The following is a 14,722-nucleotide window of genomic DNA, read 5'->3' as shown; positions in this document are numbered from 1 at the left end:
TCTATGTCGGTTAAAGTATTAAATTTTGCAACACTAGCAAAATCAAAAACAGAATTAGTTGACTTTATGAAAGCAGATATAGACGAAAAACATGCAATTGAAATCAATATATTAAATATGCAATTAAAAAGAGAAACACTGCAAGTACAATTGATAGAGAAGGAAATTGCAATAAAGGAATGCATTTTAAAACGCGTGAAAAAGACTGAAACGTTAGAGGATATAGAAAATTTAAATATGTGATTTACTTCAAAAAATGATTCATAAAGTGATAATATTTGCGCTCACATAATTGCACTATATCCAATAAGTTGAGTAATTTAAACAATTTTTAAAAAAGAGTTAAGAATAGTACAGTTAAAAAATAAGATTTTGTTTCGTTTATTTTTTGTAGAAAGTACAGTGATATTAGATTACAGTGATATTAATATCTTAATCTATGAGAGTAAAAGATCTGAAAGTTCAGTTTTCCGTTTTTGCAAAAATACATTTTTTTTATTTTTATGTTAATCGCGTTACATGAAAAAATTAATATGTTTTATTTTGTTAATTTTGTAGGAAATACAATAGAATACATGTAAAAAATACAGTGATATTAGATTACAGTAGTAATATTTTAAAGTATGAGAGTAAAAGAACTGAAAGTATAGTTTGCAAAAATAAAAAGTTTATTTTTATGTTAATCGTCGAAGAGATTTAATATATATTTAATATAATGACATATTAATACAGAGAAAATATGAGCATAACCATATTATGTACTTACGGAAATATTCAAATTGTAATAAATATTTCAAAAAAATATATACATATATATACATATATATATACTTGAGATACAAATAAGTTGTGAATAATTAATTAAGCCTATTTTTCAACAGAAAATGACAGTAATCTTTATTACTGAAAATTATTACACCAATTTTTTTATAATAAAAATGAAGTAAACAATATTTTTACATTATGATATATATTAAATTTTAAAAAAATATTTACACCAATCTGAAAAAAGAACATATTTATTAAATATTAGATTTTTCCTTTTCTTATTGTTAATTTAATATTATTAAAAACATTCTTTAATTCTGTTAAATCTTACCTTTGAAAATAATCATTAATAATTTGTGTGCGCGTAGCATTCGCATTATTTTGTATATTAATTTCATTATTAATATATCCTTCGTTAATTATATGATCCCACGGTGCTGGCAAGTTAAGAGTAGGATCTTCAGGAGGATCTTCGTCAGCATTACGTCTTGCAATATTATGCAGAACAGCTGTGGCTACAATAATTGTCATTATTCTTTGTAATTTATATCGCATACCTAAAGCTAAAATTGGGAAACGTCTCTTCCAAACTCCAAATAATCGTTCTATAATGTTTCGTGTTCGTATATGTGCTTGGTTATATACTATTTCTGCAGGTCTTTCAGGATTCAACAATGGAGTAAGTAAATACGATTTTGATGGATAGCCGCTATCTTCTAATATTAAGGCATTTCTATACATATGATTTTCAAAATTAGCTCTTAAACGACTGTTATGAAAAATTGTACTATCATGCACTGAACCAGGCCACCTAGCAACTATATCTGTTATTTCTAAATTTGCGTTACAAACTGCTTGAACATTAAGTGAAAAAAATCCTTTTTGATTTCGAAATAATTCAGCATTTGGTCCACCTAAGAAATAAAATAATTTATGTAATATTACATTCTTAACTTGCCAGCATCGTGGGATCATATACTGTCATAATCACTCATCTATACTATTATTATAAAGCAACAGAGTTTGCAGCCTTTTTTGTTCGCTATGATCTCGGAAATTATTTGACCGAATTTTTACCAAAAGTATATGAAATAGGGGTAGAATTTTCCGGGGAATGTTATAGAGTGTATATTTTTGCGTTACCGATTTTCTGGAAAACGGTTTTTTTAATTTTTCTAATTTTTCGAGAAATAATTGACCGAATTTTAAAGAATTGTACATAAAACAGGGGTAGAATTTTCCGGGGAGTGCCATAAAGTGTATAATTTTTTGTTACCGATCTTTTTGGAAACCGGTATCAGAAGTTTTTCGAATTAGCCTTTTTTTGTTCGCTATGATCTCGGAAACCAATGGATCGAATTTTTACTAAAAGTATATGAAATAGGGGTAGAATTTTCCGGGGAGTGTTATAGAGTGTATAGTTTTTTGTTACCGATTTTCTGGAAACCGGTTTTTTTAATTTTTCTAATTTTTCGAGAAATAATTGACCGAATTTTAAAGAATTGTATATAAAATAGGGGTAGAATTTCCCGGGGAGTGCTATAAACTGTATAGTTTGTTGTTACCGATCTTTTTAGGAACCGGTATCTTTTTGGAAATTGGTTACAAAATTTTTCCAATTTTTTAGGAAATAATTGAGTGAATCTCAAAGTATTGTATACGACGGAATTGCATTTCAGTCGATAAAAAAGTAATATTTTTCAATTTATAGCATTTTAGAGAAAGAGAGAGAGAGAGGGGAGGGAGGGGAGAGAGAGGGAGAGAGAGGGAGAGGGGGAGAGAAAGAGAGAAGGGGAAAGAGAGAGGGAGAGAGAGGAAGAGAGAGAGAGAGGGGGGGGAAGAGAGGGAGAGAGGGAGAGAGGGAGGGGGGAAGAGAGAGAGGGGGGAGAGGGCGAGAGGGCAAAAGGGAGAGGGAGAGGGAGAAAGAGAGAGGAAGAGGGAGAGAGAGGGGGAAAAGGAGAGAGAGAGTCTTATTACATGTGTCCTCCGGGGCGAAGCCCGGGTAACCAGCTAGTAATTAATAAGTATGAAACATTCATAATTAGTCAAATTTTTGTATTACCAAAAGATTGAACACGTATATGTGTACAATCAATACATCCTACAATTTTTGGAAATCGAGCAATATTATAAAATTTTAATTGCTCTCTTCGAATTTCCTCTTCAGTTGATGGGAAATGTATATAACGAGGTCTCAAACGAGCAATTGCTTCACTGACTCTATGTACAATTCGTTGTGCACTTGTTGTGCTGACTCCTCCGAAATCTCCCATTGTAATTAAAAAAGATCCCGTTGCGTATAAACGCAATGTTAAAAGTAATTGGCACATTGGTGATATCGCATTATTTCTTTAAGTATAAAAAGATATAAACTTAAACAGATAAATAATTAAGGATAAATATGTTAATATTCAGTAAATATTCAGGATATAGATTAACAAACCATTAATTAAAATATAAGTAAAGTTTCTTTTAAAAAAGTATTTATATATATGTATGTATATGTACTAATCACTTGCGTTTATAAAATATTCCGTCTTACGTACCTTTCAGTTTTAAATACTAATTCTCCGTGTATATGATTTAATATTGTTATTACAGTTTCTTTGTTTAAACGAAATCTCATTTTAAACTCAATGTCATCTAATTCTATAAAATAATTGACTCGTTCTTTAAAAATTCTTGGTCTTCGATATAAAATGTTGATTATATCTTCATCATCGGATGAAGATAAAATATCATAATTATAATGTGCCATTCCTATTAATAAAAATTTTTTTTGTAACTATGTAAAATGTTTTTATGTGTAAATTTATATCTTATTTATTCTATTTATATAAATTTATATTTTTTTATATCATAATTTTGTATATTTGAATATTTATGAACAAGTTAACAAAGCAAAATATTGTTACAAGTTAAAATAACATTAATGATAAAATTATGGTTATTATAACAAATTCTACAATCGGTATAATTATGGTATTTAGTATAAGTTTTTGAAAATAAAAAAATATATACGATACCGCGTGAAATATAATTTCTTTTATATTCGCTCTTTAGATGTCAAGATGATAATTTATTTCGATGTTTATAACCTCTTTGTATTTCTATACACACATTGAATCTTTATATTTCATACTAGTTATTTTTTTAAACTTCGTTTATCGTAGCTGAACGGCCAAAATTGAGCGTTCATAATAAACTCAGTTTATTGCCGTTTAAATTTTGAACGAAACATGGTGGGAATGGAAATATGCGATAAACCAAGATTAAGCAAATGTCACTAGAGTTTAAGTTTTGAACCGAGTTGGTGAAAACGGGCATTAGGGCGGTATTCATAGTCCGTTCTCAAGAAAATGCTTAAGATCATCTTAATGAAGATCATCTTAATGAAGATCATCTTATTTAACGAAGATTGTCTTAAGATATTATGAATTCATAGTCCATGCATAAGGTGATCTTATATAAAGAAGGTAATCTTATACTTATGATCGTCTTGTATCCTTTATCTTTGTAAAGTCTGTGCTCAAGACAATGCTCATTTGCGTTCGGGTACTTTCGGAATAATTCTGTTAGAACAACCAATGACAGAGGGATATTCTGCGATATAGTCGCTCTATCTAGTTTTGCCGCGCGTTGCACAAAGATCTTTTCTCTTTGTTTTTCTCGGAGAAGCGCGAAAGTCAGTGACAGCTTAACGCCTTTCGTCACGCGTCTCGTACCGGTCGTTTCGAGTGTGCGTCCCGTTGCGAGAAGCGCGGAGTGCTTAATTCACGCGCGCGACATACCTTCTCCCGTTCTCCGGCGTGAGACATAACCTCGAACCTCGAACGCGATGTAGTGCGGGACCGTCGTCGTCATCGCCGGTGTTGGATATTTCGCAAAGTGTCGTTGTTAAGGTAGTTCTCCGGTCCTTGTACTAGAGAAAATCGATTTTCTCTAGATTTTCTTGAAACTGTAAATATACGTTAATTTAGGTGTGCTTTATGCGTGGTATAAACTTCAGTAACTCTTGCGGTATAAAAATCGAGATACTGAGTACTGAGCCTCCAAAGTTTCAATTTTTACCAAAATTTAGTAAAAGTTGAAACTTTGAGGCTCAATATCTTGATTTTTTATACCGCAAGAGGTACTAAAGTTTATACCACGCATAAAGCACACCTAAATTAACGTATATTCACAGTTTCAAGAATATCTAGAGAAAATCGATTTTCTCTAGTACAAAGACCGGAGAACTACCTTAAGCTGATTTTTCGGGGGCTAACGAAATTAAAACAGACAGTTTATAAGAATCTAATAAATAAAGAAGAAAACGAAAAAGGAAGAGAATATAAAGGAAAATGGCAACAGCAGATAGTAAAAGTAAAAGCAGTAAAAGTAGACATTATACACCGATTGAAAAAAGTTTATTTTTACAAATATTAAATAAATATAAACATGTTATTGAATGTAAGAAAAGTAATATTAACACACTTCGGGAGAAAGAAAGTGTGTGGAGTGATATTTGTGAAGAATTTAACAACTCTTCATTGATTACACAAGAGGTAAGAGAAAATTTTATAAAATATAATTAGGTTATGTAGATAGGTTATGTCAGTAAAACATGAGCTTAATATGATATAAGTGTATAATATACGCAATTGAGTTAATTTGCTAAAATATTCTTATTGTGTTTGCTGTTGCGGCCCCAATTAGTATTACGAAATAGATTAAGAAATACTGTTTAAAGAAAAGAATGTAATAATAAAGAAGAAAGACCGAGAATAACAATAAGGAACGCGACCGCGAAAGTTCGATAGAATTACGCAAGCCGAATCAGAACGAGATGAGTTACGCGATCGGCCCACATACGACCGAGCAACTCAGCGATAACGAAGGACAGGACGAGGATACAAAAGGAAGCGACAAAAGGAGACGAGAGGGCAATGTGAGTCAGGGAGCAGACCAGTAACGGGCATTTTCTGTAATAACGGTCAACCAGAGTTAATTATACGATCAGTTTATTAAAAGTGTCGTGTGTTGTAATCATTAATAATCCCGCCTCCTCCGTGGACCGAAAGAACCCGGTGCCCCTATCCACAACGGGGCACAACAAATGGTGGCAGCGTGAGGGATCCAGTGGCAGGAAGACGGGAACGGCAGCTGAAACAGAAAAATAAGTGAATCAGTGAGGCAGTGCAACATCTTCAACGGAGACACGGCAGCCAGATTCGAAAGCAGCAGACAACACGGTAGCGGCCGACGAGGGACAAGCAAGCAGCGTAACCCGAGACGGCACCGACCTACCTCAACGAGGGCTCACCGACTGATAAAGCGGCACGAGCACCGACCAGCAGCATGCGACTAGCGACCGTAATGTAAGTCGATTAAGCAAATTATGTAAAACGCAATCACCGTAGATGTCGGAAAACGAAAATCCACCTGCGGAACTAAACCAATCGTGGCTCCATAGCGAGACGTCACGACGAGCGCGTAGAAATAGACCGTTAAGCCCCGTGCAAACGACCGAAGAAGTCGTAAGCGATAATCGCGAAACCGTGCGTAGAAATTTAGACGCGTACTACTCAAGCGAAAGCGAATCGGAACCGGAATTACACCCGAACAGCGTAATCGAACGCGAACAATTCGACGATTCCGTTATAATTTTAGACGCGAGAGTAATAGGACAAAATAACTGCCCCGACGAAGATAGACTCCACCCCTCACACGCGCACACACAATCCGAAGACGCGGACAGTACGACCAGTAGGCTAACACACAGACGAGAGTTTTCATTAACCTCGTATAATAGCAGCGTATTTAATCCGCACGAGTATTATTCTGCCTCGAGAAACGGGAACGTAATCGAGATGGCGGAAGCAACAAATAGCAACCACGACGCGAATAACGTAAATGACAACGCGCAGATAACTCCAGAAGACGTAAACGCAGAAATCGACCGCCTTAATAGAGTGTTATCTCAGAGGAGAACACCGGCGAATAATCGTAACCGAATTCCCGGATTACAACCGGACGATAGAGATGCCATTCTCGACGAGATATTAAATGGAATCCGCAACTTACAAGACCGCGTAAATCAACTAGAAACGGCGAATCCTGAACGCCGCGAATTTGTCGCGAGACGCGAGCCAAGTAACCTCCCGTTCGAAGTAACGTACGGACGAACGTCATACGATATCCGGAACCAAGCGGAACGCGCTATCGGATATCTACGTTTAAAAGAGGCACGAGATATGATACCCGAGTTCGACGGATCCTCGAGTAAGTTACAAGAATTCTTAAGCGCCGCGTCATATGCAATAAAAAACATAAATCCTATGGAAGAAGGAACGCTATTAGAGGCAGTATTATGCACAAAGCTAAAAGGAAGAGCGATGATAGATTTTCAAACGCGAGAGATAAGAGATTTTGCACAACTAAAGAAAGAATTAGAAGTTTGCTATCTGAGCCGCAAAAGCACAACACACTTACAACTAGAGTTTAATACACTCAAGCAAAAACCCGGAGAAAATGCAAGAGCATTCGGATTAAGAGCAGATAAACTAGCAATGGAGCTATACGACTCCATGGTAGAGGGAAGAAATCACACGATAGAAAGCAAGCGAACTATATTAGAAACGATTCAACAACAGGCATTACAGAATTTCCAATTAGGATTGAGAGACGAGATCAAGTTACTTGTCCGAGCTCAACATTTCGCAACCTTGCAAGAAGCGATTGCCGGAGCAAGCGCCGAAGAAAAAGTAAACGGGCCAAGTGGAATTCCGCCGCGTCCCAAAAATAATTATGCGTACTCGCCGCAACCGCGCGATAACCGAGCGATATTACAATGCCAAAAATGCGGAAAATACGGGCATCACGGAAGGGAATGTCGTACCAGTAGATACGCGAACCATTTCTCCTTACCGAAACCCGATAGGACACCCCGCGTAAACGCGATAGATAAAGTCTGCAATTATTGTAAGAAAGCAGGACACATGCGCGAAGAATGTTGGCTGTTAAATGGTCGACCAAATAAAGAAAGAACAAACCACCACAAACCTAATAATCCGAGAGGACAAAACAAAAACTTTCATCCGAAGACGAATGGACCGAGAAAAAAAGACAGCAATTCAGCCGCGAATAGCGATGAAGAAGACAAAGAGGACACAAAGCAGCGCCGACCGGCGTTAGAGTATCAGGTGTCACACATGACGAACAAGCCGCGGAAGCATGCAGGGCTGGACTTAATCACTCTGCCCATGCGAGAAGCGAAGCGCAAAAAAATAAATTTACTGTTTGATACCGGAGCGGCCGTATCAATAATAAAAGTAAAACACTTGAAAGGCGAAACAATGATAGAAGAGGATAAAATGGCCCTTACAGGAGTAACAGGTCACAAAGCCCATACGATTGGAAAATTTACATCGACTATAGATTTGAAAGATAGAAAGATCAAGCACACGATATATGTCGTCAAGGATGATTTTCCGATTGAATACGACGGGATACTAGGCGTAGATTTTATAAAGAAGCATCAAGCGTCATATAGTTACGAGTCAAGCTCAATACGCATAGGGAAAAGCACATTAAAATTATATCCGTATAAGAAAATGGTTTTAAAACCGCGAAGCGAGACAATAGTACAAGTCGCGACAGATAAAAATTCACTAGAAATAATACAGGCAGAAGAGACAATGCCAGGAGTGTTCATAGGAAATTGCCTAGTGATGCCAGAAAACTTTCTATGTCCGGCAAGCATACTGAATACGACTGAGAAGACAGTCGAAATGCTAATGCCGCAAGTGACATTAGAGGAGTTAGAGCAAGAAGAAGCAGAAGAGATAGAAGTAAACCAAGTAAACAAGGCAGAAGAAACAATGCCGCGTAGCGAAAGAGTCGAAAAATTGATACGCACGCAACACTTAAATGAAGAAGAAAAGAAAGACATTATGGAAATTTGCAGAGATTACAGCGATGTATTGCATGTGGAAGGAGAGCCACTGACATGCACTGATATCGTCGCGCATAAGATTACCACGAAGGCGGGCAGCGTACCGGTCAACGTCCGACCGTACCGCTTGCCAGAAAAGCACAAGGAAGAAGTAAATAGACAAGTGAAAGAGATGTTAAAAAACGGAATAATTAGACCTAGCACGAGCCCGTGGAATGCGCCGTTGCTAGTAGTACCGAAGAAAAGAGACGCATCAGGAAAATTAAAACTGAGAGTGGTAATAGATTTTCGGTTTGTAAACGATCTAACGGAGGGAGATTCCTTCCCGTTGCCAAACATAACCGATATCCTCGACCAACTGGGAAAAGCAAAATATTTTACCACGCTAGACCTCGCCTCGGGATATCATCAAATCCCGATGGAAGAAGAAGATAAAGAAAAAACAGCGTTCTCTACACAATACGGACATTACGAATATAATCGAATGTCTTTTGGACTGAAAAATGCCCCAGCGACATTTCAACGAGCAATAATAGCCGTTCTAGCAGGACTAGTAGGATTACAATGCTTAGTATATCTAGACGATATAATAATATACGGAGCAAGTTTACAAGAGCACAATAAAAGGTTAATAGAAGTACTAAAAAGACTGAGAAAGTACAATTTGAAATTACAGCCCGATAAATGCGAATTCCTTCGGAAAGAAGTGACGTATCTCGGACATGCAATAACAGAAAACGGAATCTCGCCAGATCCTTCAAAACTAGAAGCAGTAAAAAGCTTCCCGAAACCAACAAAGGTAAAAGACATCCAGGCTTTCGTAGGATTAGCCGGATATTACCGAAGATTTATTAAAGATTTCTCAGCAATCGCCAAGCCACTCACAAAAATGACCAGAAAGGATATCAAATTCGAGTGGAACGCAGAACAACAAAACGCATTTAAAATACTTAAAGAAAAATTAACTACAGCACCGGTATTAAAATACCCGGACTTCTCCCAAGAATTTGTAGTGACGACCGACGCGTCAGACTACGCAATCGGAGCCATACTGTCACAGGGAAAGATAGGTCAAGATTAACCCGTGGCGTATGCGAGCAGAGTACTATCAAAGGCCGAGCAAAATTACAACACTACTGAGAAAGAATTACTAGCGATAGTATGGGCGGTGAAACACTTCCGACCATACGTTTATGGAACAAAATTTACCATAGTGACAGACCATAAATCATTGGTTTGGCTATTTAACGTAAAAAAACCCGGATCCCGATTAATCCGATGGAGGTTAAAATTAGAAGAATACGATTACACTATCGTACACAAGGCCGGTCAAGAGAATAGAAACGCCGATGCGCTGAGTCGACATGTGCCGACAGATATCAACAAGATAGAGAAGGAAGAGAACAACGAAGAGGAGAGCGAAAGAAAATACACAGAAGAGAAGCAACGTATATTATAGAATACCATGATGCACTTGTAGGAGGACATCAAGGTGTGGAACGCACCGTAAACCGAATAAGGTTGACGCATAATTGGAGAGGATTAACTCGAGACGTCGAAGATTACATTAATAAATGCGAATTGTGTCAGAAGAACAAGTTATCGCGGAAAAATAAAGCACCTTTAGTAATCACAGACACCGCGCACAAACCGTTCGAAAAATGTGCTCTAGATATAGTAGGACCACTGACGGTGACCGAAAACGGAAATAAGTATATCCTCACGTTTCAGGATAATTTATCAAAATTCAGTAAAGCGATACCCGTACCTAATCAAGAAGCGAATACAATCGCGAAAGAATTTGTCACAAAGATCATCTTTGAATACGGTATCCCCGACAAAGTACTGACAGACCGAGGAACGAATTTCCTTAGCGAGATATTTAAAAGCACGTGTAAATTATTGAAGATCGAAAAAATTCAAACAACGGCGTACCATCCTGAGAGCAATGGAGCATTAGAACGCTCTCATAGGACGTTAGCGGAATACTTGAGACATTATATTAACGCGGACCAGACAGACTGGGACGAATGGACGCCATACGCAATGTTCGCGTATAACACGACGCCACACACGGCGACCGGGTTTACACCCTTTGAATTGGTATACGGGCACCGAGCGACACTACCGACGGCACTGGCGCAACCACCGAAACCAACGTATACTTATGACGATTACGCGCAAGAGCTGAAAGAAAAATTAAGAGCGACACAAAGAGTTGCAAAGGAACATTTGCGGAACGAAAAATCTAAGGCCAAGGAGACGTATGATAAGAAGACAAAAGAAATCAATTTCCGAGTGGGAGACAAAGTTCTCTTGCACGACGAAACGGTGCGTAGAGGGAGATCGAAAAAATTAGAATCCCCGTGGATAGGACCGTACGAAGTAATTGAAAAACACTCAGACGTCAATTACACGATCAAAAAGGGACGGAAAACCACGCGAGTACACGTAAACCGACTAAAGCCCTTTATAGAACAGTAAAAAGCGCAAAAGAGCAAGCAATAGAAAGTAGGCGATAGAAAGTAGACGATATTAAAAAATAAGATAAATAAGATAATAAGTACTTACCGAACATCAATCACGGCGGCCCATCCGCACCACACGCCGACCGGTGGCCACATCCACCGTGACCTCCAGAGCCACGGGCACCCATACGCCCGAGAGTGTTAATAACACTTCCGCGTAGGAGGGAGGGGGCGACGTCGGCCCCGAACCCAAATTCGCCGCCACCCGCGCACTAAAAGAGGCGACGTCACAATTGACGCGAGAATCTCACTTTCCATTCAAAGTTAGAGTAGAAAGTTGGAACGAAATACAGAGTTACGTAGAGAGTAACGCATATTACGATAACCCGAATATTTACAAGATAATTAAATTCCCCGTGGTAGCATACCCCGTGTACGAAATAATAAGAACGACACCATTACCTGTCTACCACCACGCGAATATCTTTACGTTTTTAAGAATTACTCACAATATTTTAGCGATAGATAAAGAAAATCATAATTATATAGCATTAGAGGAGCGCGATTTAGATAAGTGTAAAAGAAACGGAGTAAAATACGTATGTAACCATATTTACCCAATATATTTTATAAAAGCCGACGCACCATGCGAGGTGCAAGTCTATGTAAAAACGCCAGGGTACGTAAACACCTGCGAAAAACGCCAGATACTATCTAATGTAACCCTATGGATAACAGTAAGCGAACCACAAACGTGGCTGTTCTCGACGCCGAAGAAACAAAAGCTAACGATTCAATGTAACGACCAGGCGGAACAGAAAGTAGAAATCGAAAGAACAGGAAAACTAAGGATAAACGAAAATTGTAAACTAACCACACCCGACGTTATTATAAAAACAAAAAGACAAACAACTATGAAACAAATAGAAATGCACTTAGCAGATTTTAACCTAACACTAACAAACGAAAATAAAAATACTAACGAACAAGCGAAAAAAGAAATTAGATTAGAACCTGTAATTAGAAATCCGAACGAACTAATGGAATTAAGCCTAGACATAAGCGACATAAATAAAGAGTTGGAAAAATCCCAAGACACCCTAATAAAAAATCCCTACGTCATATACCCCGTAGGATCGACACTCACGATAATAATAATACTAAGCGTAATAGGAATAAGTATCTATGTAACAAAAAGAAACAAGAAACGAGCAAGAGCCCAACCGCACATACAGGGCGACCCAGCGATGTTATACTAGAAAGTAAGAAAAATGTAACCCCAGAAAACAATAAAGAAAATAAACCACCCTAATAGAAATAGGAGTAGGATATAAGCAACAAAACATTGTCACGAAAACTACAGACCGTAGTTTCCTTCTCTCAAAGGGGGAGGGATGTTGCGGCCCCAATTAGTATTACGAAATAGATTAAGAAATACTGTTTAAAGAAAAGAATGTAATAATAAAGAAGAAAGACCGAGAATAACAATAAGGAACGCGACCGCGAAAGTCCGATAGAATTACGCAAGCCGAATCAGAACGAGATGAGTTGCGCAATCGGCCCACATACGACCGAGCAACTCAGCGATAACGAAGGACAGGACGAGGATACAAAAGGAAGCGACAAAAGGAGACGAGAGGGCAATGTGAGTCAGGGAGCAGACCAGTAACGGGCATTTTCTGTAATAACGGTCAACCAGAGTTAATTATACGATCAGTTTATTAAAAGTGTCGTGTGTTGTAATCATTAATAATCCCGCCTCCTCCGTGGACCGAAAGAACCCGGTGCCCCTATCCACAACGGGGCACAACATTGCTATCAAAACTATCAGTATATACATATCATTTTGTATAATGATTTTTTATTATTATAGAGAAGTGTACAGCAGTTAAAGAAGCTATGGACCAACATAAAGCAAACTCAAAGAGATGTTATAACAAAGGAAAAACAAAATAGATTTGCTACAGGTGGAGGACCAGAAACACCCTCCACAGAACTGGATCCAGATGTTGCTTTAATAGCACCTGCTTTAATGGCCACAGCCCCTATACTATTTTCATCAAATATGGATGATAAAGAAGTGGAAGGTAAGTTTGTTTATCAATAGTAAATAGTTGTCATTGTACAAGCTTATAAGAGCTGAGAGAGCATATGTGAAGGAATAATATCTTTATATTTTAAAAATATAGGCATTGTATTTTAACTGAAGAATATTTAAAGATTTAATACCATATCCAATATATAAATAATATGATATGTTTATGTATGTAAACTCTACTTGCACTGTGATTGCCATTTTCTATCATTCAATTAAAATAATTATTGACAGAATAATAATCTTCCCTCGCCAGTATATAGAATAACAATTAAAGTAATCTTTAAATCGACCGTGACTGGCAATATATAACGTCTTTTCCGATATGAACATAGAAAAACCGTGAGCCAACTTGGTTTGTCGGATTCACACAGTACGTTTTCGGATCAAATCGAGACCTTATAAATTTCGACCGTGGGATTTGGTCAGTTGATGTAATTTTTAAATTAAATAGTTCAAATTTTTATTGCGAAAAAATATTACCCCAGCCAGGGTTTGAACCTGGAACCTCCCGTATACCGTGCGGGTGTCGTGCCAATTCGACCACTGGGGCTGTGGTAACATTTTATCGCAATAACAACTATAAGATGGAGCACCGATTTTTAGGTCGACGGTGTATAATAAACAGAATAATAATCTTCCCTCGCCAGTATATAGAATAACAATTAAAGTAATCTTTAAATCGACCGTGACTGGCAATATATAACGTCTTTTCCGATATGAACATAGAAAAACCGTGAGCCAACTTGGTTTGTCGGATTCACACAGTACGTTTTCGGATCAAATCGAGACCTTATAAAGGACCCCGCAGAATCCTTATGGGAAATGGCTTTCGGCTAATTTTTTTTAAAATTTGATATGTGGTAGTTCTCAACACGTAGAACAAAAGTGTCCATAGCCCCAAGGTCCGATCACGGGTAGTTTTCGAGATACAGCATCCCAAAGTTGGACTTTTCGTACCTTATTGCAGCGTAGTGCGGGTGCAGTCGATGTCGATGTACGATGATGCTTACGATTAAGGTGGGTGTACAGGTGCTTGTGTGTGTGTGTGTGTGTGTGTGTGTGTGTGTGTGTGTGTGTGTGTGTGTGTGTGTGTGTGTGTGTGTGTCAGTAGAGATAAGGACCCCACGGTTCGTCACTCCCGCAGTATTTTATGACTCCAAACCCTCTCTACTGTGTGTGTGTGTGTGTGTGTGTGTGTGTGTGTGTGTGTGTCAGTAGAGATAAGGACCCCACGGTTCGTCACTCCCGCAGTATTTTATGACTCCAAACCCTCTCTACTGTATGTGTGTGTGTGTGTGTGTGTGTGTGTGTGCGCGTGCGCGCGCGCGCGCACATTATTCATTAATAATCTCACGGGTCTTTATCTCTGCTGACACACACACACACACACACACACACACACAGTAGAGAGGGTTTGGAGTCATAAAATACTGCGGGAGTGACGAACCGTGG

At 37.9% G+C, this 14,722-nt stretch overlaps 1 protein-coding gene across 1 annotated transcript; it reads right to left on the bottom strand.

Annotated features, from left to right (window-relative positions):
* Nucleotides 1-1,187: 1,187 nt before the first annotated feature.
* LOC139784090 (putative nuclease HARBI1) lies at nucleotides 1,188-3,526 on the bottom strand. Its single transcript, XM_071723254.1, has 4 exons — nucleotides 3,315-3,526; nucleotides 2,831-3,117; nucleotides 1,414-1,682; nucleotides 1,188-1,283 (listed from the first exon to the last, which is right to left on the bottom strand). The coding sequence occupies exons 1-4, from the start codon at nucleotides 3,524-3,526 to the stop codon at nucleotides 1,188-1,190; spliced, it is 864 nt and encodes a 287-aa protein (XP_071579355.1).
* Between the last annotated feature and the right edge of the window lie 11,196 nt (nucleotides 3,527-14,722).

The sequence above is a fragment of the Temnothorax nylanderi genome, unplaced genomic scaffold (genome assembly GCF_030848795.1).
Source record: "Temnothorax nylanderi isolate EJ_2023f unplaced genomic scaffold, tnyl_v1.0 TNYL_tig0583_pilon, whole genome shotgun sequence".
NCBI lineage: Eukaryota > Metazoa > Arthropoda > Insecta > Hymenoptera > Formicidae > Temnothorax > Temnothorax nylanderi.
Note: the sequence above shows the minus strand (reverse complement) of the source record. Positions and strands in the feature narration are given on the sequence as shown.

What these genes read in the sequence shown, in the direction of transcription:
- LOC139784090 (XM_071723254.1), bottom strand. Translation starts at nt 3,526, where the DNA reads ATGGCACATTATAATTATGATATTTTATCTTCATCCGATGATGAAGAT. An exon ending in TTAGTATTTAAAACTGAAAG is followed by an intron (nt 3,118 to 3,314) that starts GTACGTAAGACG and finishes TTATACTTAAAG; the next exon opens with AAATAATGCGATATCACCAA. An exon ending in TATACGTGTTCAATCTTTTG is followed by an intron (nt 1,683 to 2,830) that starts GTAATACAAAAA and finishes TTTATTTCTTAG; the next exon opens with GTGGACCAAATGCTGAATTA.